Genomic DNA, 22,450 nt, shown 5'->3' with positions numbered 1-22,450 from the left:
ATGCCTAAGTGTGCAGTTGTGCTGGAGAGTGCGCAGTGCCAGACAGCATTGTGCTGGAGTGCGCAGTACCAGACAGCATTGTGCCGGAGTGCGCAGTGCCAGACAGCATTGTGCCGGAGTGCGCAGTGCCAGACAGCATTGTGCCGGAGTGCGCAGTGCCAGACAGCATTGGGCCGGAGTGCGCAGTGCCAGACAGCATTGTGTCGGAGTGCGCAGTACCAGACAGCATTGTGCCGGAGTGCGCAGTACCAGACAGCATTGTGCCGGAGTGCGCAGTGCCAGACAGCATTGTGCCGGAGTGCGCAGTGCCAGACAGCATTGTGCCGGAGTGCGCAGTACCAGACAGCGTTGTGCCGGAGTGCGCAGTGCCAGACAGCGTTGTGCCTGAGTGCCCAGTGCCAGACAGCATTGTGCCGGAGTGCGCAGTGCCAGATTGCACAGTGCCAGACAGCATTGTGCCGGAGTGCGCAGTGCCAGATTGCACAGTGCCAGACAGCATTGTGCCGGAGTGCGCAGTGCCAGACAGCATTGTGCCGGAGTGCGCAGTGCCAGACAGCGTTGTGCCTGAGTGCCCAGTGCCAGACAGCATTGTGCCGGAGTGCGCAGTGCCAGATTGCACAGTGCCAGACAGCATTGTGCCGGAGTGCGCAGTGCCAGATTGCACAGTGCCAGACAGCATTGTGCCGGAGTGCGCAGTGCCAGATTGCACAGTGCCAGACAGCATTGTGCCGGAGTGCGCAGTGCCAGACAGCGTTGTGCCGGAGTGCGCAGTGCCAGACAGCATTGTGCCGGAGTGCGCAGTGCCAGACAGCATTGTGCCGGAGTGCGCAGTACCAGACAGCGTTGTGCCGGAGTGCGCAGTACCAGACAGCATTGTGCCGGAGTGCGCAGTACCAGACAGCGTTGTGCCGGAGTGCGCAGTGCCAGACAGCATTGTGCCGGAGTGCGCAGTGCCAGACTGCACAGTGCCAGACAGCGTTGTGCCGGAGTGCGCAGTGCCAGACAGCATTGTGCCGGAGTGCGCAGTAACAGACAGCGTTGTGCCTGAGTGCCCAGTGCCAGACAGCATTATGCCGGAGTGCGCAGTGCCAGACAGCATTGTGCCGGAGTGCGCAGTGCCAGATTACACAGTGACAGACAGCGTTGTGCCGGAGTGCGCAGTGCCAGACAGCATTGTGCCGGAGTGCGCAGTGCCAGACAGCATTGTGCCGGAGTGCGCAGTGCCAGACAGCATTGTGCCTGAGTGCGCAGTACCAGACAGCATTGTTCCGGAGTGCGCAGTGCCAGACAGCATTGTGCCGGAGTGCGTAGTACCAGACAGCATTGTGCCGGAGTGCGCAGTGCCAGATTGCACAGTGACAGACAGCGTTGTGCCGGAGTGCGCAGTGCCAGATTGCACAGTGCCAGACAGCATTGTGCCGGAGTGCGCAGTGCCAGACAGCATTGTGCCGGAGTGCGCAGTGCCAGACAGCATTGTGCCGGAGTGCGCAGTGCCAGACAGCATTGTGCCGGAGTGCGCAGTGCCAGACAGCATTGTGCCGGATTGCACAGTGCCAGACAGCATTGTGCCGGATTGCACAGTGACAGACAGCATTGTGCCGGATTGCACAGTGACAGACAGCATTGTGCCGGAGTGCGCAGTACCAGACAGCATTGTGCCGGAGTGCGCAGTGCCAGACAGCATTGTGCCGGAGTGCGCAGTGCCAGACAGCATTGTGCCGGAGTGCGCAGTGCCAGACAGCATTGTGCCGGAGTGCGCAGTACCAGACAGCATTGTGCCGGAGTGTGCAGTGCCAGACAGCATTGTGCAGGAGTGCGCAGTGCCAGACAGCATTGTGCCGGAGTGCGCAGTACCAGACAGCATTGTGCCGGAGTGCGCAGTGCCAGACAGCATTGTGCCGGAGTGCGCAGTGCCAGACAGCATTGTGCCGGAGTGCGCAGTACCAGACAGCATTGTGCCGGAGTGCGCAGTACCAGACAGCATTGTGCCGGAGTGCGCAGTGCCAGACAGCATTGTGCCGGAGTGCGCAGTACCAGACAGCGTTGTGCCGGAGTGCGCAGTGCCAGACAGCATTGTGCCGGAGTGCGCAGTGCCAGACAGCATTGTGCCGGAGTGCGCAGTGCCAGACAGCATTGTGCCGGAGTGCGCAGTGCCAGATTGCACAGTGCCAGACAGCGTTGAGCAAGAGTGCGCAGTGCCAGATTGCACAGTGACAGACAGCGTTGAGCAAGAGTGCGCAGTGCCAGATTGCACAGTGACAGACAGCGTTGAGCAAGAGTGCGCAGTGCCAGATTGCACAGTGACAGACAGCGTTGAGCAAGAGTGCGCAGTGCCAGACAGCGTTGAGCAAGAGTGCGCAGTGACAGATTGCACAGTGACAGACAGCGTTGAGCAAGAGTGCGCAGTGCCAGACACGGTTGTGCCTGACAGTTGCCCTCACTGGAATATATGTTACTATATCAGCACTAAACTGATGTCTGTTTAGTAGGTAAGTGTAATATATAATATTTTGTGTTGATCAGTAAAAAAGTGCTTGCAGACAAAGCCAGGGAAAAACTAAATTCTATTGTGTCATTTTTTTTTATCACTTTAAAGGAATAGTCTAGTCAAAATTAAACTTTCATGATTTAGATAGAGCATGCAGTTTTAAGAATGTTTCTTATTTACTCCTATTATCAAATTTTCTTCATTCTCTTGGTATCTTTATTTTAGAAAGCAAGAATGTAAGCTTAGAAGCCTGCCCATTTTTGGTTCAACACCTGGGTAGCGCTTGCTGATTGGTTGGCTACATTTAGATACCAATCAGCAAGCGCTTCCCAGGTTCTGAACCAAAAATGGGCCGGCTTCGAAGCCAACATTCTTGCTTTTTAAAATAAAGATACCAAGAGAATGAAGAAAAATTGATAATAGGAGTAAATTCGAAAGTTTCTTAAACTTGCATGCTCTATCTGAATCATAAAAGTTTAATTTTGACTAGACTATCCCTTTAATGCCAGTAAAGGAGCACAGTATTGTAACTGGCAACACACCAATACTGAGCTTGGAGAAGGTCATGTAGTGCGATTCTCACTTTACCTCCACAATCTCCCGGATCTCGCACTGCGTTTCTAACTTGTCCAGTTTTATGCTTGCTGTGCCAATCTGTTTGTCACTCCTGAGCAAGAATACCCTGTGTGAGAACAAGAGACCAAAAAGGGCAAATAGAAAGATTCAATAAAACAATGAATACAGCAAAAGGCCGCACACAAAGGTTACTATATCGTTTGCAAGACTTGATTAGCTCAGGATAATATGTAGCGGACAAGGGGTATCTCATCCTGTAAATGTGTATTTGTGCACATGCCCTTAGAGGTTATAGGTATACATCTGAAATGCTTTACTCCCTGATGCTATAATGTGCCATGATCCCCCTGATTATTATGAGGGCAGGAACACAAGAGCTGGTACTGTGTCACACTAGAAGGTTCACTTCTCACCCTTTGTGGAAAATTTCAAACTTTATCCCTTTGGTCTGAACGATTCGTTTGAAGCCTCTGTGATTTCGGTTGATATTCAGTTTAAACGACTGTTCATATTCTGGTCAAAGATGATGCAATAGATAAATCAATGTGAAATGCACAAACAGATCCAAAGTCAGTTCCTAACATTCCAATATCATTATACCTACACTGACTAAATATAGTAACAATCCTCTAAACATTCACAGCTGTACTAGTGGGTGTTAGCGCCCTTAGGCAGCTGCTTTATACATATAAAGATATTTTATCTGTGTCTCGTTAGCTTTTTCTTAGGACTCTGCAAATAACCACTCAACTTTCTTTTTCTCACATTTTTATTTTCTATTTAAATTACAGTTTTACTTTCTTTGCGTTACAAGCTTTATTTCTGGCAGTTCCTTGTTGACGTGGGTATTGCAAGGGACGATAAAGTCAAGAGTAGATTGGAGCATACTACTGTAACTCACTATGCAACATAAAAGCGTGTTAAGGCTGCAGTAGCATTTTTGGAGGTCAGCAAGCACACACTAACCAGCAACTGCTGCACAGCGCTACCAGTTTTTATGTCCGCTTACTTATGATTACATAACACAACAGCAATCGTAAAAATCATATTAATAAAATAATAATAATTAGTAGCAAAATTAAATTAGGATTAACCTTTAAAGGGACATGAGACACCAAATTCCTCTTTCATGATTCAGATAGAGCATACAATTTTAAACAAGTTTCCAATTTACTTCTAATATCTAAATTTGCTTCATTCTCTTGGTATCATTTGTTGAAGAAACAGCAATACACATGGGTGAGCCAATACAATTAGGCATTTATGTGTAGACACCAATTCGCAGCTCCTGAGACTATCTAGGTATGCTTTTCCAACAAAGGATATAAAGAGAACAAAACAAATTTGGAAAGTTGTTTAAAATTGTATGTTCTGTCTGAATCATGAAAGAAAAAATTTGGGTTTCATGTCCCTTTAACCGGCATAGGAGTGTTATGGCCTACCTAGTGTTTATAATTAAGAATGGACAAATGAAACATGGATTTCCCTGCAGTGCACAAAATGTAGGTACCGTCTGCAGCGTATGTACGGCACCCTCCGCAGCGCGCCATGTACGGCACCCTCCGCAGCGCGCCATGTACGGCACCCTACGCAACTCGCCATGTACGGCACCCTCCTCAGAGCGCGCCATGTACGGCACCCTCCTCAGAGCACGCCATGTACGGCACCCTCCGCAGAGCGCGCCATGTACGGCACCCTCCGCAGAGCGCGCCATGTACGGCACCCTCCTCAGAGCACGCCATGTACGGAACCCTCCGCAGACCGCACCATGTACGGCACCCTCCTCAGAGCACGCCATGTACGGCACCCTCCTCAGAGCACGCCATGTACGGCACCCTCCTCAGAGCACGCCATGTACGGCACCCTCCTCAGAGCACGCCATGTACGGCACCCTCCTCAGAGCACGCCATGTACGGCACCCTCCTCAGAGCACGCCATGTACGGCACCCTCCTCAGAGCACGCCATGTACGGCACCCTCCTCAGAGCACGCCATGTACGGCACCCTCCTCAGAGCACGCCATGTACGGCACCCTCCTCAGAGCGCGCCATGTACGGCACCCTCCTCAGAGCGCGCCATGTACGGCACCATCCGCAACTCGCAATGTACGGCACCCTCCGCAGCGCGCCATGTACAGCACCCTCCTCAGAGCGCGCCATATACGGCACCATCCGCAACTTGCAATGTACGGCACCCTCCGCAGCGCGCTATGTACGGCACCCTCCTCAGAGCACGCCATGTACGGAACCCTCCTCAGAGCGCGCCATGTACGGCACCCTCCGCAGAGCATGCCTTATTTGTTGCAGTATTTGTATTGTCTCCTATGAAGCTGTAGAGGGAATTTAAGTAATCATTCTACCTGGAGAGTTTGTGTTCTTTATCACCAGGGTTTTATTCTTCTGTGGCTGCTCCTGGAACGAGAAAAAAATTTTTTATGCTTACCTGATAAATTTCTTTCTTTCTTGACACGGTGAGTCCACGGATCATCTAATTATTATTGGGAATATCAATACTGCCCAGCAGGAGGCGGCAAAGAGCACCACAGCAAAGCTGTTAAATATCACCTTCCTTCCCTCCAACCCCAGTCATTCAACCGAAGCAAAGGAGAGAAAGGAAGCAAAAAGGTGCAGAGGTGTCTGAAGTTTATAACAAAAAACCCTGTCCTTAAGAAAACAGGGCGGGCCGTGGACTCACCATGTCAAGAAATAAATACATTTATCAGGTAAGCATACATTTTGTTTTCTTTCTAATGACACAGTGAGTCCATGGATCATCTAATTACTATTGGGAATCAATACCCAAGCTAGAGTACACAGATAAGGGAGGGACAAGACAGGGAACCTAAACGGAAGGCACCACTGCTTGAAGAACCTCTCTCTCAAAAGAAGCCTCAGCCGAGGCAAAGGTATCAAATTTATAGAATTTTGAGAAAATGTGAAGAGAGGACCAAGTTGCAGCCTTGCAAATCTGTTCCACAGAAGGTTCACTTTTGAATGCCCAGGAAGAGGAAACAGCCCTCGTAGAATGAGCCGTAACTCTCTCAGGAGGCTGCTGTCCAGCAGTTTCATAGGCCAAGCGAATGATACTCTTCAGTCAAAGAAAGAGAAGTAGCCGTAGCTTTCTGTCCCTTACGTTTTCTAGAGAAAACCACAAACAGAGCAGAAGACTGAAGAAAATCCTTAGTTGCCTGTAAATAGAATTTCAATGCACACACCACGTCCAGATTGTGCAGCAGACGTTCCTTCTGAGAAGAAGGGTTAGGACACAAGGAAGGAACAACAATCTCCTGATTATTGTTCCGATCTGAAACCACTTTAGGGAGGAACCCTAACTTAGTACGCAAAACTACCTTGTCCGAATGAAAAATAAGGTAAGGAGACTCATACTGTAAGAGAATGACTGGGGTGGGAGGGAAGGGAGGAGCTATTTAACAGCTCTGCCGTGGTGCTCTTTGCCTCCTCCTGCTGACCAGGAGGTGAATATCCCATTAGTAATTAAGATGATCCGTGGACTCATTTTGTCATAAAAAACAGAATTTATGTTTACCTGATAAATTACTTTCTCCAACGGTGTGTCCGGTCCACGGCGTCATCCTTACTTGTGGGATATTCTCTTCCCCAACAGGAAATGGCAAAGAGCCCAGCAAAGCTGGTCACATGATCCCTCCTAGGCTCCGCCTACCCCAGTCATTCGACCGACGTTAAGGAGGAATATTTGCATAGGAGAAACCATATGGTACCGTGGTGACTGTAGTTAAAGAAAATAAATTATCAGACCTGATTAAAAAAACCAGGGCGGGCCGTGGACCGGACACACCGTTGGAGAAAGTAATTTATCAGGTAAACATAAATTCTGTTTTCTCCAACATAGGTGTGTCCGGTCCACGGCGTCATCCTTACTTGTGGGAACCAATACCAAAGCTTTAGGACACGGATGAAGGGAGGGAGCAAATCAGGTCACCTAAATGGAAGGCACCACGGCTTGCAAAACCTTTCTCCCAAAAATAGCCTCAGAAGAAGCAAAAGTATCAAACTTGTAAAATTTGGTAAAAGTGTGCAGTGAAGACCAAGTCGCTGCCCTACATATCTGATCAACAGAAGCCTCGTTCTTGAAGGCCCATGTGGAAGCCACAGCCCTAGTGGAATGAGCTGTGATTCTTTCGGGAGGCTGCCGTCCGGCAGTCTCGTAAGCCAATCTGATGATGCTTTTAATCCAAAAAGAGAGAGAGGTAGAAGTTGCTTTTTGACCTCTCCTTTTACCGGAATAAACAACAAACAAGGAAGATGTTTGTCTAAAATCCTTTGTAGCATCTAAATAGAATTTTAGAGCGCGAACAACATCCAAATTGTGCAACAAACGTTCCTTCTTTGAAACTGGTTTCGGACACAGAGAAGGTACGATAATCTCCTGGTTAATGTTTTTGTTAGAAACAACTTTTGGAAGAAAACCAGGTTTAGTACGTAAAACCACCTTATCTGCATGGAACACCAGATAAGGAGGAGAACACTGCAGAGCAGATAATTCTGAAACTCTTCTGGCAGAAGAAATTGCAACTAAAAACAAAACTTTCCAAGATAATAACTTAATATCAACGGAATGCAAGGGTTCAAACGGAACCCCCTGAAGAACTGAAAGAACTAAATTGAGACTCCAAGGAGGAGTCAAAGGTTTGTAAACAGGCTTAATTCTAACCAGAGCCTGAACAAAGGCTTGAACATCTGGCACAGCAGCCAGTTTTTTGTGAAGTAACACCGACAAGGCAGAAATCTGTCCCTTCAGGGAACTTGCAGATAATCCTTTTTCCAATCCTTCTTGAAGGAAGGATAGAATCCTAGGAATCTTAACCTTGTCCCAAGGGAATCCTTTAGATTCACACCAACAGATATATTTTTTCCAAATTTTGTGGTAAATCTTTCTAGTTACAGGCTTTCTGGCCTGAACAAGAGTATCGATAACAGAATCTGAGAACCCTCGCTTCGATAAAATCAAGCGTTCAATCTCCAAGCAGTCAGCTGGAGTGAAACCAGATTCGGATGTTCGAACGGACCCTGAACAAGAAGGTCTCGTCTCAAAGGTAGCTTCCAAGGTGGAGCCGATGACATATTCACCAGATCTGCATACCAAGTCCTGCGTGGCCACGCAGGAGCTATCAAGATCACCGACGCCCTCTCCTGATTGATCCTGGCTACCAGCCTGGGGATGAGAGGAAACGGCGGGAACACATAAGCTAGTTTGAAGGTCCAAGGTGCTACTAGTGCATCCACTAGAGCCGCCTTGGGATCCCTGGATCTGGACCCGTAGCAAGGAACTTTGAAGTTCTGACGAGAGGCCATCAGATCCATGTCTGGAATGCCCCACAGCTGAGTGACTTGGGCAAAGATTTCCGGATGGAGTTCCCACTCCCCCGGATGCAATGTCTGACGACTCAGAAAATCCGCTTCCCAATTTTCCACTCCTGGGATGTGGATAGCAGACAGGTGGCAGGAGTGAGACTCCGCCCATAGAATGATTTTGGTCACTTCTTCCATCGCTAGGGAACTCCTTGTTCCCCCCTGATGGTTGATGTACGCAACAGTTGTCATGTTGTCTGATTGAAACCGTATGAACTTGGCCCTCGCTAGCTGAGGCCAAGCCTTGAGAGCATTGAATATCGCTCTCAGTTCCAGAATATTTATCGGTAGAAGAGATTCTTCCCGAGACCAAAGACCCTGAGCTTTCAGGGATCCCCAGACCGCGCCCCAGCCCATCAGACTGGCGTCGGTCGTGACAATGACCCACTCTGGTCTGCGGAATGTCATCCCTTGTGACAGGTTGTCCAGGGACAGCCACCAACGGAGTGAGTCTCTGGTCCTCTGATTTACTTGTATCTTCGGAGACAAGTCTGTATAGTCCCCATTCCACTGACTGAGCATGCACAGTTGTAATGGTCTTAGATGAATGCGCGCAAAAGGAACTATGTCCATTGCCGCAACCATCAACCCGATCACTTCCATGCACTGAGCTATGGAAGGAAGAGGAACGGAATGAAGTATCCGACAAGAGTCTAGAAGTTTTGTTTTTCTGGCCTCTGTCAGAAAAATCCTCATTTCTAAGGAGTCTATTATTGTTCCCAAGAAGGGAACCCTTGTTGACGGGGATAGAGAACTCTTTTCCACGTTCACTTTCCATCCGTGAGATCTGAGAAAGGCCAGGACAATGTCCGTGTGAGCCTTTGCTTGAGGAAGGGACGACGCTTGAATCAGAATGTCGTCCAAGTAAGGTACTACAGCAATGCCCCTTGGTCTTAGCACAGCTAGAAGGGACCCTAGTACCTTTGTGAAAATCCTTGGAGCAGTGGCTAATCCGAAAGGAAGCGCCACGAACTGGTAATGTTTGTCCAGGAATGCGAACCTTAGGAACCGATGATGTTCCTTGTGGATAGGAATATGTAGATACGCATCCTTTAAATCCACCGTGGTCATGAATTGACCTTCCTGGATGGAAGGAAGAATAGTTCGAATGGTATCCATCTTGAACGATGGAACCTTGAGAAACTTGTTTAAGATCTTGAGATCTAAGATTGGTCTGAACGTTCCCTCTTTTTTGGGAACTATGAACAGATTGGAGTAGAACCCCATCCCTTGTTCTCTTAATGGAACAGGATGAATCACTCCCATTTTTAACAGGTCTTCTACACAATGTAAGAATGCCTGTCTTTTTATGTGGTCTGAAGACAACTGAGACCTGTGGAACCTCCCCCTTGGGGGAAGTCCCTTGAATTCCAGAAGATAACCTTGGGAGACTATTTCTAGCGACCAAGGATCCAGAACATCTCTTGCCCAAGCCTGAGCGAAGAGAGAGAGTCTGCCCCCCACCAGATCCGGTCCCGGATCGGGGGCCAACATTTCATGCTGTCTTGGTAGCAGTGGCAGGTTTCTTGGCCTGCTTTCCCTTGTTCCAGCCTTGCATTGGTCTCCAAGCTGGCTTGGCTTGAGAAGTATTACCCTCTTGCTTAGAGGACGTAGCACCTTGGGCTGGTCCGTTTCTACGAAAGGGACGAAAATTAGGTTTATTTTTTGCCTTGAAAGGCCGATCCTGAGGAAGGGCGTGGCCCTTACCCCCAGTGATATCAGAGATAATCTCTTTCAAGTCAGGGCCAAACAGCGTTTTCCCCTTGAAAGGAATGTTAAGTAGCTTGTTCTTGGAAGACGCATCAGCCGACCAAGATTTCAACCAAAGCGCTCTGCGCGCCACAATAGCAAACCCAGAATTCTTAGCCGCTAACCTAGCCAATTGCAAAGTGGCGTCTAGGGTGAAAGAATTAGCCAATTTGAGAGCATTGATTCTGTCCATAATCTCCTCAAAAGGAGGAGAATCACTATCGACCGCCTTTATCAGATCATCGAACCAGAAACATGCGGCTGTAGCGACAGGGACAATGCATGAAATTGGTTGTAGAAGGTAACCTTGCTGAACAAACATCTTTTTAAGCAAACCTTCTAATTTTTTATCCATAGGATCTTTGAAAGCACAACTATCCTCTATGGGTATAGTGGTGCGTTTGTTTAAAGTGGAAACCGCTCCCTCGACCTTGGGGACTGTCTGCCATAAGTCCTTTCTGGGGTCGACCATAGGAAACAATTTTTTAAATATGGGAGGAGGGACGAAAGGAATACCGGGCCTTTCCCATTCTTTATTAACAATGTCCGCCACCCGCTTGGGTATAGGAAAAGCTTCTGGGAGCCCCGGCACCTCTAGGAACTTGTCCATTTCTTTCATGTAATTAACAAGAGTCCATGAGCTAGTGACGTATGGGATATACATTCCCACCAGGAGGGGCAAAGTTTCCCAAACCTCAAAATGCCTATAAATACACCCCTCACCACACCCACAAATCAGTTTTACAAACTTTGCCTCCAAGGGAGGTGGTGAAGTAAGTTTGTGCTAGATTCTACGTTGATATGCGCTCCGCAGCAAGTTGGAGCCCGGTTTTCCTCTCAGCGTGCAGTGAATGTCAGAGGGATGTGAGGAGAGTATTGCCTATTGAATGCAGTGATCTCCTTCTACGGGGTCTATTTCATAAGGTTCTCTGTTATCGGTCGTAGAGATTCATCTCTTACCTCCCTTTTCAGATCGACGATATACTCTTATATTTACCATTTCCTCTACTGATTCTCGTTTCAGTACTGGTTTGGCTTTCTACAAACATGTAGATGAGTGTCCTGGGGTAAGTAAGTCTTATTTTCTGTGACACTCTAAGCTATGGTTGGGCACTTTATTTATAAAGTTCTAAATATATGTATTCAAACATTTATTTGCCTTGACTCAGAATGTTCAACTTTCCTTATTTCCAGACAGTCAGTTTCATATTTGGGATTATGCTTTAATTATCATATTTTTTCTTACCTCAAAAATTTGACTTTTTTCCCTGTGGGCTGTTAGGCTCGCGGGGGCTGAAAATGCTTCATTTTATTGCGTCATTCTTGGCGCGGACTTTTTTGGCGCAAAAATTCTTTTCCGTTTCCGGCGTCATACGTGTCGCCGGAAGTTGCGTCATTTTTGACGTTATTTTGCGCCAAAAATGTCGGCGTTCCGGATGTGGCGTCATTTTTGGCGCCAAAAGCATTTAGGCGCCAAATAATGTGGGCGTCTTATTTGGCGCCAAAAAATATGGGCGTCGCTTTTGTCTCCACATTATTTCAGTCTCATTTTTCATTTGCTTCTGGTTGCTAGAAGCTTGATGTTTGGCATTTTTTTCCCATTCCTGAAACTGTCTTATAAGGAATTTGATCTATTTTGCTTTATATGTTGTTTTTTCTCTTACATATTGCAAGATGTCTCACGTTGCATCTGAGCCAGAAGATACTACAGGAAAACCTCTGCCTACTGGATCTACCAAAGCTAAGTGTATCTGCTGTAAACTTTTGGTAGCTATTCCTCCAGCTGTTGTTTGTATTAAATGTCATGACAAACTTGTTAATGCAGATAATATTTCCTTTAGTGATGTACCATTGCCTGTTGCAGTTCCCTCAACATCTAAGGTGCAGAATGTTCCTGATAACATAAGAGATTTTGTTTCTGAATCCATAAAGAAGGCTTTGTCTGTTATTTCTCCTTCTAGTAAACGTAAAAAGTCTTTTAAATCTTCTCTCTCTACAGATGAATTTTTAAATGAACACCATCATTCTGATTCTTTGGACTCTTCTGGTTCAGAGGATTCTGTCTCAGAGATTGATGCTGATAAATCTTCATATTTATTTAAGATGGAATTTATTCGCTCTTTGCTTAAAGAAGTACTAATTGCTTTAGAAATAGAGGATTCTAGTCCTCTTGATACTAATTCTATACGTTTGGATAAGGTTTTTAAAGCTCCTGCGGTTATTCCAGAAGTCTTTCCTGTTCCTAATGCTATTTCTGCAGTAATTGCTAAGGAATGGGATAGATTGGGTAATTCATTTACTCCTTCTAAACGTTTTAAGCAATTATATCCTGTTCCGCCTGACAGGTTAGAATTTTGGGACAAAATCCCTAAAGTTGATGGGGCTATTTCTACCCTTGCTAAACGTACTACCATTCCTACATCAGATGGTACCTCGTTTAAGGACCCTTTAGATAGAAAAATTGAATCTTTTCTAAGAAAAGCTTATCTATGTTCAGGTAATCTTCTTAGACCTGCTATATCATTGGCTGATGTTGCTGCAGCTTCAACTTTTTGGTTGGAAACTCTAGCGCAACAAGTATCAAATCGTGATTCTCATGATATTATTATTCTTCTCCAGCATGCTAATAATTTCATCTGTGATGCCATTTTTGATATTTTTAGAGTTGATGTTAGATTTATGTCTCTGGCTATCTTAGCCAGAAGAGCTTTATGGCTTAAGACTTGGAATGCTGATATGGCTTCTAAATCAACTCTACTTTCCATTTCTTTCCAGGGAAACAAATTATTTGGTTCTCAGTTGGATTCTATTATTTCAACTGTTACTGGTGGGAAAGGAACTTTTTTACCACAGGATAAAAAGTCTAAAGGTAAAAACAGGGCTAACAATCGTTTTCGTTCCTTTCGTTTCAACAAAGAACAAAAGCCTGATCCTTCGTCCTCAGGAGCAGTTTCAGTTTGGAAACCATCTCCAGTCTGGAATAAATCCAAGCCTGCTAGAAAGGCAAAGCCTGCTTCTAAGTTCACATGAAGGTACGGCCCTCATTCCAGTTCAGCTGGTAGGGGGCAGGTTACGTTTTTTCAAAGAAATTTGGATCAATTCTGTTCACAATCTTTGGATTCAGAACATTGTTTCAGAAGGGTACAGAATTGGTTTCAAGATGAGACCTCCTGCAAAGAGATTTTTTCTTTCCCATGTCCCAGTAAATCCAGTGAAAGCTCAAGCATTTCTGAATTGTGTTTCAGATCTAGAGTTGGCTGGAGTAATTATGCCAGTTCCAGTTCCGGAACAGGGGATGGGGTTTTATTCAAATCTCTTCATTGTACCAAAGAAGGAGAATTCCTTCAGACCAGTTCTGGATCTAAAATTATTGAATCGTTATGTAAGGATACCAACGTTCAAGATGGTAACTGTAAGGACTATATTGCCTTTTGTTCAGCAAGGGAATTATATGTCCACAATAGATTTACAGGATGCATATCTGCATATTCCGATTCATCCAGATCATTATCAGTTCCTGAGATTCTCTTTTCTAGACAAGCATTACCAATTTGTGGCTCTACCGTTTGGCCTTGCTACAGCTCCAAGAATTTTCACAAAGATTCTCGGTGCCCTTCTGTCTGTAATCAGAGAACAGGGTATTGTGGTTTTTCCTTATTTGGACGATATCTTGGTACTTGCTCCGTCTTTACATTTAGCAGAGTCTCATACGAATCGAGTTGTGTTGTTTCTTCAAGATCATGGTTGGAGGATCAATTTACCAAAAAGTTCTTTGATTCCTCAAACAAGGGTAACCTTTCTGGGTTTCCAGATAGATTCAGTGTCCATGACTTTGTCTTTAACAGACAAGAGACGTCTAAAATTGATTACAGCCTGTCGAAACCTTCAGTCTCAATCATTCCCTTCGGTAGCCTTATGCATGGAAATTCTAGGTCTTATGACTGCTGCATCGGACGCGATCCCCTTTGCTCGTTTTCACATGCGACCTCTTCAGCTCTGTATGCTGAACCAATGGTGCAGGGATTACACGAAGATATATCAATTAATATCTTTAAAACCGATTGTTCGGCACTCTCTAACGTGGTGGACAGATCACCATCGTTTAATTCAGGGGGCTTCTTTTGTTCTTCCGACCTGGACTGTAATTTCAACAGATGCAAGTCTCACAGGTTGGGGAGCTGTGTGGGGATCTCTGACGGCACAAGGAGTTTGGGAATCTCAGGAGGTGAGATTACCGATCAATATCTTGGAACTCCGTGCAGTTTTCAGAGCTCTTCAGTTTTGGCCTCTTCTGAAGAGAGAATCGTTCATTTGTTTTCAGACAGACAATGTCACAACTGTGGCATACATCAATCATCAAGGAGGGACTCACAGTCCTCTGGCTATGAAAGAAGTATCTCGAATTTTGGTTTGGGCGGAATCCAGCTCCTGTCTAATCTCTGCGGTTCATATCCCAGGTGTAGACAATTGGGAAGCGGATTATCTCAGTCGCCAAACGTTGCATCCGGGCGAATGGTGTCTTCACCCAGAGGTATTTCTTCAGATTGTTCAAATGTGGGGGCTCCCAGAGATAGATCTGATGGCCTCTCATCTAAACAAGAAACTTCCCAGGTATCTGTCCAGATCCCGGGATCCTCAGGCGGAGGCAGTGGATGCATTATCACTTCCTTGGAAGTATCATCCTGCCTATATCTTTCCGCCTCTAGTTCTTCTTCCAAGAGTAATCTCCAAGATTCTGAGGGAATGCTCGTTTGTTCTGCTAATAGCTCCGGCATGGCCTCACAGGTTTTGGTATGCGGATCTTGTCCGGATGGCATCTTGCCAACCATGGACTCTTCCGTTAAGACCAGACCTTCTGTCTCAAGGTCCTTTTTTCCATCCGGATCTGAAATCCTTAAATTTAAAGGTATGGAGATTGAACGCTTGATTCTTGGTCATAGAGGTTTCTCTGACTCCGTGATTAATACTATGTTACAGGCTCGTAAATCTGTATCTCGAGAGATATATTATAGAGTCTGGAAGACTTATATTTCTTGGTGTCTTTCTCATCATTTTTCTTGGCATTCTTTTAGAATACCGAGAATTTTACAGTTTCTTCAGGATGGTTTAGATAAGGGTTTGTCCGCGAGTTCTTTGAAAGGACAAATCTCCGCTCTTTCTGTTCTTTTTCACAGAAAGATTGCTATTCTTCCTGATATTCATTGTTTTGTACAAGCTTTGGTTCGTATAAAACCTGTCATTAAGTCAATTTCTCCTCCATGGAGTTTGAATTTGGTTTTGGGAGCTCTTCAAGCTCCTCCGTTTGAACCTATGCATTCATTGGACATTAAATTACTTTCTTGGAAAGTTTTGTTCCTTTTGGCCATCTCTTCTGCTAGAAGAGTTTCTGAATTATCTGCTCTTTCGTGTGAGTCTCCTTTTCTGATTTTTCATCAGGATAAGGCGGTGTTGCGAACTTCTTTTGAATTTTTACCTAAAGTTGTGAATTCCAACAACATTAGTAGAGAAATTGTGGTTCCTTCATTATGTCCTAATCCTAAGAATTCTAAGGAGAAATCATTGCATTCTTTGGATGTTGTTAGAGCTTTGAAATATTATGTTGAAGCTACGAAATCTTTTCGTAAGACTTCTAGTCTATTTGTTATCTTTTCCGGTTCTAGGAAAGGCCAGAAAGCTTCTGCCATTTCTTTGGCATCTTGGTTGAAATCTTTAATTCATCTTGCCTATGTTGAGTCGGGTAAAATTCCGCCTCAAAGAATTACAGCTCATTCTACTAGGTCAGTTTCTACTTCCTGGGCGTTTAGGAATGAAGCTTCGGTTGACCAGATCTGCAAAGCAGCAACTTGGTCCTCTTTGCATACTTTTACTAAATTCTACCATTTTGATGTATTTTCTTCTTCTGAAGCAGTTTTTGGTAGAAAAGTTCTTCAGGCAGCGGTTTCAGTTTGAATCTTCTGCTTATGTTTTTTGTTAAACTTTATTTTGGGTGTGGATTATTTTCAGCAGGAATTGGCTGTCTTTATTTTATCCCTCCCTCTCTAGTGACTCTTGTGTGGAAAGATCCACATCTTGGGTAGTCATTATCCCATACGTCACTAGCTCATGGACTCTTGTTAATTACATGAAAGAAAACATAATTTATGTAAGAACTTACCTGATAAATTCATTTCTTTCATATTAACAAGAGTCCATAAGGCCCACCCTTTTTTGTGGTGGTTATGATTTTTTTGTATAAAGCACAATTATTCCAATTCCTTATTTTATATGCTTCGCACTTTTTTTCTTATCACCCCACTTCTTGGCTATTCGTTAAACTGATTTGTGGGTGTGGTGAGGGGTGTATTTATAGGCATTTTGAGGTTTGGGAAACTTTGCCCCTCCTGGTGGGAATGTATATCCCATACGTCACTAGCTCATGGACTCTTGTTAATATGAAAGAAATGAATTTATCAGGTAAGTTCTTACATAAATTATGTTTTTACATAGTTTCTCTGGGATGACCAACTTGTCACAATCATCCAGAGTGGATAATACCTCCTTAAGCAGAATGCGGAGATGTTCCAACTTAAATTTAAATGCAATCACATCAGGTTCAGCCTGTTGAGAAATGTTCCCTGAATCAGTAATTTCTCCCTCAGACAAAACCTCCCTGGCCCCATCAGACTGGGTTAGGGGCCCTTCAGAAATATTAATATCAGCGTCGTCATGCTCTTCAGTATCTAAAACAGAGCAGCCGCGCTTACGCTGATAAGTGTTCATTTTGGCTAAAATGTTTTTGACAGAATTATCCATTACAGCCGTTAATTGTTGCATAGTAAGGAGTATTGGCGCGCTAGATGTACTAGGGGCCTCCTGAGTGGGCAAGACTCGTGTAGACGAAGGAGGGAATGATGCAGTACCATGCTTACTCCCCTCACTTGAGGAATCATCTTGGGCATCATTGTCATTATCACATAAATCACATTTATTTAAATGAATAGGAATTCTGGCTTCCCCACATTCAGAACACAGTCTATCTGGTAGTTCAGACATGTTAAACAGGCATAAACTTGATAACAAAGTACAAAAAACGTTTTAAAATAAAACCGTTACTGTCACTTTAAATTTTAAACTGAACACACTTTATTACTGCAATTGCGAAATAACATGAAGGAATTGTTCAAAATTCACCAAATTTTCACCACAGTGTCTTAAAGCCTTAAAAGTATTGCACACCAAATTTGGAAGCTTTAACCCTTAAAATAACGGAACCGGAGCCGTTTTAAACTTTAACCCCTTTACAGTCCCTGGTATCTGCTTTGCTGAGACCCAACCAAGCCCAAAGGGGAATACGATACCAAATGACGCCTTCAGAAAGTCTTTTCTAAGTATCAGAGCTCCTCTCACATGCGACTGCATGCCATGCCTCTCAAAAACAAGTGCGCCACACCGGCGCGAAAATGAGGCTCTGCTTATGCTTTGGGAAAGCCCCTAAAGAATAAGGTGTCTAATACAGTGCCTGCCGATATTATTATATCAAAATACCCAGATAAAATGATTCCTCAAGGCTAAATATGTGTTAATAATGAATCGATTTAGCCCAGAAAAAGTCTACAGTCTTAATAAGCCCTTGTGAAGCCCTTATTTACGATCGTAATAAACATGGCTTACCGGATCCCATAGGGAAAATGACAGCTTCCAGCATTACATCGTCTTGTTAGAATGTGTCATACCTCAAGCAGCAAGAGACTGCACACTGTTCCCCCAACTGAAGTTAATTGCTCTCAACAGTCCTGTGTGGAACAGCCATGGATTTTAGTGACGGTTGCTAAAATCATTTTCCTCATACAAACAGAAATCTTCATCTCTTTTCTGTTTCTGAGTAAATAGTACATACCAGCACTATTTCAAAATAACAAACTCTTGATTGAATAATAAAAACTACAGTTAAACACTAAAAAACTCTAAGCCATCTCCGTGGAGATGTTGCCTGTACAACGGCAAAGAGAATGACTGGGGTAGGCGGAGCCTAGGAGGGATCATGTGACCAGCTTTGCTGGGCTCTTTGCCATTTCCTGTTGGGGAAGAGAATATCCCACAAGTAAGGATGACGCCGTGGACCGGACACACCTATGTTGGAGAAAAGAAATATTCTGAGTCTCCTTGTGCCCCAGAAATTTAAAGTAGCACTTACCTTAGCTTCTGCCTGGCAGCAAAGCAGCTCTCAGGCTTGAGACCTGAGGATAATAAAATGCTGAGTCAATAAATACCTCAGACTGAAGGATATAGGGCAGCAACAAAATATGGGAGGCGCAGTGAGAATTATGTCCCACAAGTTCCCATTGCTCTAAAGCCACCAAGGCTCTACTGAAGAGAATGATATGGATTGTGGATACACCCTAGAACAAAGAAGCACAATCTTGCACTACTTTAAAAATATTAAACTCTTGAGTGAAGAATCTATACTAACACCTCAATTTACCTCTTCCTATCACTAACGTAGGCAAAGAGAATGAATGGGGTGGGAGGGAAGGGAGGAGCTATTTAACAGCTCTGCTGTGTTGCTCTTTGCCTCCTCCTGCTGACCAGGAGGTGAATATCCCATTAGTAATTAAGATGATCCGTGGACTCATCGTGTCTTAAAAAAGAAAAAGGCTCGTGTGACGGAAACCCCCGGCTACCCCGACTGGGTAGCTCCGCCAAACGGGTCCTGCTTCCTCCCTGCCGATTGCAGCTATGTAGCTGGCAAGTGACCACAGCCTGTAGCCACCCCTGATGTCCGACAGCCCCAGTACTCAGGGTCCCACCCTGTGGCAGACTCTAGCTACCAGACTAGGTAGCTCTGTCAGAGTGTCCTTCCTCTGCCTGGAACAGGCTGCTATGTAGCCCAGGAAAAGTGATTTTAGCTGGAGCAAACACAAATAACTAGACAGCCTAGCATTCAGGTTTAACAGGAACTGATTTTATTGAAAACACACACTCCTTTTATACAGTCAGCTCATCTTGATAAGACCCTGGACAATCCCACTATTTTCCCGCCATTCCCGCCCCTCTAGACAGCCCGGCACCTCCATAGGAGCCACAGTCTCACATAATCCCAATACATAGGGGTGGTGGTTTCGGGTGATCCCGGTGGAGCGGTGGCACTTCCAGGGTGTCATTTTAAAGCTGGGGACCGGAGTTACAGTCCGTTGAAGTTATGGGGTTAGGGGTGTCCAAAACCCCCAGTTCCAAAAGGAGCTCCCCTCCGGCAATTCTCCCACCCCTTGTACTCCCCAGGGGCTACTAATCCCCAAAAGAGCGGAGCTCTGGGGCACATGGTTGCTGGAGCGACCTGGGTTAAAGTTAGCGGGTGTTCTGCTGTCCTGTGGCCGACCGGGAGTTCCAGGAGCCTGTCCAGCCTGAGAGGGGTTAGGCGGGTGTCCGTTGTAAGGCAGCCGACCAGGAGTTCCAGGAGCCTGGCCAGCCTAGGAGGGTTTTCCTAGTCATACACCAACTTTTCTCTGAACACAAAGCAAACAAACAGCTTCCAGAGATGGTGGCTGCTCTGAGGAGCCCAAAACCACTGAGAAACAAAAGGGGTGAGGTTGTGGGGGGGGTAGCCTTAGCCATCTGATATCCGTGACATCTCCCCCTCCAGTTCGGCAGACCCGGCTAGACCCTTAACGTGTCGGCCTGGGGCTGTCCGACAGTGGCCCTCCACTTCTCGGTTGCTGAGAGAGGTTATCCCATCTATCCTGAGCTTGGGGCATCCTGGGGGGTTTCTGCTGGCGTTTATACCCTGCGCCCTGAGCGCAGGGATAGTCACAAAATGCAAAGTCCCAAACAAGTTTGCTAAGGCCGGCTCCCAAACAATTGCTGTTCCACAAGTTCCAGTGTCCTTAAGTTCCATGGCCAAACTGTTTCCCTCTGTGACACTCTGTTGAGTACCGGCTGACCCACCCACAAACAAAGCCAGTACCGGTTTCCCGGGTGTATACCCACCCCAGACTGTTGGTGGAAGTGGCTCCTTGGTGGGGCAGGCAAAACTCGGGTGCCCAAACTTGTGGCACCAACTGCATGAGCGGGTACCCCCCTGGCCTGCCCCCTGTGAGATATACTCCAGGACAAGAAAAGGGTATAGACCCTGCCAAGCTACTGAGGGGAGAGACCGTCTGTCTCCTCTCCCGGCTCCTGGCTCTGCCGCTGGGGAGAGAGACCGACTGTCTCCTCTCCCGGGAAGGGGTTCTGTTTACGGGGAGGGAGAAGACTACCTCCACTCCCAGGGGATGGCTCTGCTGCTGGGGAGAGAGACCGACTGTCTCCTCTCCCGGCTCTGCTGCTGGGGAGAGAGACCGACTGTCTCCTCTCCCGGCTCTGCCGCTGGGGAGAGAGACCGACTGTCTCCTCTCCCGGCTCCTGGCTCTGCCGCTGGGGAGAGAGATCGACTGTCTACTCTCCCGGGAAGGGGTTCTGTTTACGGGGAGGGAGGAAGACTACCTCCACTCCCAGGGGATGGCTCTGCCGCTGGGGAGAGAGACCGACTGTCTTCTCTCTCGGTCTCCCTCCCCAGCGGCAGAGCCAGGAGCCGAGAGAGAAGACAGTCGGTCTCTCTCCCCAGCGGCAGAGCCAGGAGCCGACTGTCTCCTCTCCCAGGAAGGGGTTCGGCCGCTGGGGAGAGATATCGATACCCTTCTCTCCCTGCAAGGGCTTCTCTGTAAGGGGAGGGGGGACGACTACCTCCGCTCCCAGGGGATGGCTCTGCTGCTGGGGAGAGAGACCGACAGTCTCCTCTCCCGGCTCCTGGCTCTGCCGCTGGGGAGAGAGACCGACTGTCTCCTCTCCCAGGAAGGGGTTCGGCTTACGGGGAGGGAGGACGACTACCTCCGCTCCCAGGGGATGGCTCTGCCGCTGGGGAGAGAGACCGACAGTCTCCTCTCCCGGCTCCTGGCTCTGCCGCTGGGGAGAGAGACCGACTGTCTCCTCTCCCAGGAAGGAGTTCTGTTTACAGGGAGGGAGGACGACTACCTCCGCTCCCAGGGGATGGCTCTGCCGCTGGGGAGAGAGACTGACTCCTCTCCCTGCTCCTGGCTCTGCCGCTGGGGAGAAAGACCGACTGTCTCCTCTCCCAGGAAGGGGTTCGGCTTACGGGGAGGGAGGATGACTACCTCCACTCCCAGGGGATGGCTCTGCCGCTGGGGAGAAAGACCGACTGTCTTCTCTCCCAGGAAGGGGTTCGGCTTACGGGGAGGGAGGATGACTACCTCCACTCCCAGGGGATGGCTCTGCCGCTGGGGAGAAAGACCGACTGTCTTCTCTCTCGGCTCCTGGCTCTGCCACTGGGGAGGGAGACCGACTGTCTCCTCTCCCAGGAAGGGGTTCGGCCGCTGGGGAGAGATATCGATACCCGTCTCTCCCTGCAAGGGATTCTCTGTAAGGGGAGGGGGGGGGGACTACCTCCGCTCCCAGGGGATGGCTCTGCTGCTGGGGAGACAGACTGTCTCCTCTCCCAGGAAGGGGTTCGGCTTACGGGGAGGGAGGACGACTACCTCCGCTCCCAGGGGATGGCTCTGCCGCTGGGGAGAGAGACCGACAGTCTCCTCTCCCGGCTCCTGGCTCTGCCGCTGGGGAGAGAGACCGACTGTCTCCTCTCCCAGGAAGGGGTTCTGTTTACAGGGAGGGAGGACTACCTACGCTCCCAGGGGATGGCTCTGCCGCTGGGGAGAGAGACTGACTGTCTCCTCTCTCTGCTCCTGGCTCTGCCGCTGGGGAGAGAGACCGACTGTCTCCTCTCCCGGCTCCTGGCTCTGCTGCTTGGGAGAGAGACCGACTGTCTCCTCTCCCGGCTCCTGGCTCTGCTGCTTGGGAGAAAGACCGACTGTCTCCTCTCCCAGGAAGGGGTTCGGCTTACGGGGAGGGAGGACGACTACCTCCGCTCCCAGGGGATGGCTCTGCCGCTGGGGAGAGAGACCGACAGTCTCCTCTCCCAGGAAGGGATTCTGCTGCTGGGGAGAGTTATCAACATCCATCTCTCCCTTGTCCAAGTCTATAATCTCAGAGCCAGACTGCTGATCAGGATCCAGGAGCCCTGGTTTCCTTTCTCTTTGCTGCCACTCCTCCACAGTCAAGCTCCATGAATCCCAGAGGGCTGCACCCCAGATCTGTATGCCCCTGGCACGCTGCTTAGCGAGATCCAGCAGCCTCTTGTATTCCTTGACCAGTGCCTCTTCCTGGTAAATTATAAAATCCAGATCGTCCAGCAGCCAGGTCTCCTCCAAGAGATCCAGCAG

The 22,450-nt window shown here is 47.3% G+C and overlaps 1 protein-coding gene across 6 annotated transcripts in view; it reads right to left on the bottom strand.

The window, feature by feature from the left end:
* Nucleotides 1–22,450, bottom strand: part of CC2D1B (coiled-coil and C2 domain containing 1B) — a 129,534-nt gene that overhangs the window by 29,524 nt on the left and 77,560 nt on the right. For all 6 annotated transcript variants that reach the window (XM_053693470.1, XM_053693473.1, XM_053693472.1 and 3 more), the window contains exons 21-23: nt 5,423–5,474; nt 3,478–3,577; nt 3,077–3,170 (exon numbers count right to left, since the gene is read on the bottom strand). In XM_053693470.1, the coding sequence (XP_053549445.1) occupies nt 3,077–3,170; nt 3,478–3,577; nt 5,423–5,474 (246 nt within the window). The remainder of the gene's footprint in view (nt 1–3,076; nt 3,171–3,477; nt 3,578–5,422; nt 5,475–22,450) is intronic.

Source organism: Bombina bombina, chromosome 10, assembly GCF_027579735.1.
Source record: "Bombina bombina isolate aBomBom1 chromosome 10, aBomBom1.pri, whole genome shotgun sequence".
Taxonomy (NCBI): Eukaryota; Metazoa; Chordata; class Amphibia; order Anura; family Bombinatoridae; genus Bombina; species Bombina bombina.
This window is presented reverse-complemented; position numbering and strand designations above follow the sequence as displayed.